The sequence below is a fragment of the Condylura cristata genome, unplaced genomic scaffold (genome assembly GCF_000260355.1).
Source record: "Condylura cristata isolate star-nosed mole 26May11 unplaced genomic scaffold, ConCri1.0 scaffold00032, whole genome shotgun sequence".
NCBI classification, from domain to species: Eukaryota; Metazoa; Chordata; class Mammalia; order Eulipotyphla; family Talpidae; genus Condylura; species Condylura cristata.
The window spans coordinates 20,479,108-20,480,504 of NW_004567133.1; the positions used below are offsets into that span (position 1 = coordinate 20,479,108).

General features: G+C 73.5%; 1 protein-coding gene across 1 annotated transcript in view; it reads right to left on the reverse strand.

Moving 5' to 3' along the window:
* Positions 1 to 1,397, reverse strand: part of CACNA1H (calcium channel, voltage-dependent, T type, alpha 1H subunit) — a 25,442-nt gene that overhangs the window by 3,329 nt on the left and 20,716 nt on the right. The window contains exon 22 of the mRNA XM_012731706.1: positions 1,059 to 1,265. Within this exon, the coding sequence (XP_012587160.1) occupies positions 1,059 to 1,265 (207 nt within the window). The remainder of the gene's footprint in view (positions 1 to 1,058; positions 1,266 to 1,397) is intronic.

The following is a 1,397-nucleotide window of genomic DNA, read 5'->3' on the forward strand; positions in this document are numbered from 1 at the left end:
ACACACGGCGGCCACCCAGCGCCCCCTTGCCGGGGTGGCCGCTCCCGTGTGTGAGCCCAGCGCCGAGCCACGGGCGCTGAGACGTGGTCACCGCACCCCGCTCTGCCTGGCTGTCCCGGCCCGGCCCCCTCTGAGCCCGTTACTGCCCCTTTCGTGTGCGCCCGCAGGACTGAATTTTAAGGGCACGGGGCCCCCGGGGCCCTGTAGCAGCCCCCCACGAAGGCTCATACCCAAGCCGGCTGCGGACAGACGAGCGCCCTGGGGCAGGAGGCGGGAGGGAGGGGCGCCTAGAATGTTCTGGAGCTGCAGGCGGCAGACCGCACCGCAGGGAGTGGGCTCCAGGCCCCTGACGCGCACCTCAAAACACTGGGGCCAGGGCGCCCCCTGGTGGCTGCGCGGGTTAAAGCGCCGCACAACCGTTGGATCCCGCCGAGGGGGCCCCAGGGCGCCGCAGGCCCCACCTGTCTCCCCGCACAGAGGACTTTGTCCACCTGCCTGTCCTGCCCCCCGCCCTCTCTGGTGGAGCCTCTTGCCGCCCCTGCACCTCTGGCCTGCACCCAGGTCTGCACCCCAGCTGAGCACCCCAGCTCTGCACGCATAAATACATCAGGTTTCAACAAGAGCCGCCCTGTGCGCCCAGCGCGGCTGGGCGCTGCTTGGGGACGGGCCTGCCCTGCCCTGCCCTGCGGCCTCTCTGGTGTCCTGCTGTGATCCCCCTGACTTTGTTGCCCGCACGAGTCTGCGTCCCACCGGCCCTTGGGTCCGTCCACGCTTGTCCTGGGTGGGAGCGAGCCCGGCCCCGCCGCGCCCCATGGCCCGTGGCCGGGAAGCGTCTCCTCTCCACCGGGTCCTTCCTGGACCGGGCTCGTGAGGACCTGAGCGCCCCCGCCCCACCTCGGGGGCACGGAGGGGCTCCTGTGGCCTCGCGCCTGAGACCCCGTGGGGTCCCCGGAGGAAGGACTCCGAGCTGCAAGAGAGGCCGCGGGTCCCCGCTCGCTGCTCCGCCCCAGGGGCGGGGTCTCCCCGCGGCCTCAGCCCCCCTCCCGCCTCCCCCCTACCCCGGGGCCGCGGGGCACGGTCAGTCGGTCTGCGTTCTCTGCGGCCAGGACAGGAGGGAAGCCGGGCCGGTCACGTCGGCGGGGCACAGCTGGCCGCCGGGAGAGCCCCAGCCAGCGGCCTCCCGTCCAGCCTGGTGGCTTTCGGTGACCGGACGCGGCCGGACGCGGCGTCACTGCCGCCGAGCAGGACGGGTCGCTGCCCGCTCCCTGGGGTGGCGGGGGTCACCATGGGTCAGTTTGCTGGCCCCTGGGCTCCGGTGACCACCGGCCGTGTCCGACCCCTCTTGCCGGCGCCCCGCGGAAGGTCTGGGCTCCCGCCTCTAGCGGAGGGCCCGAGTC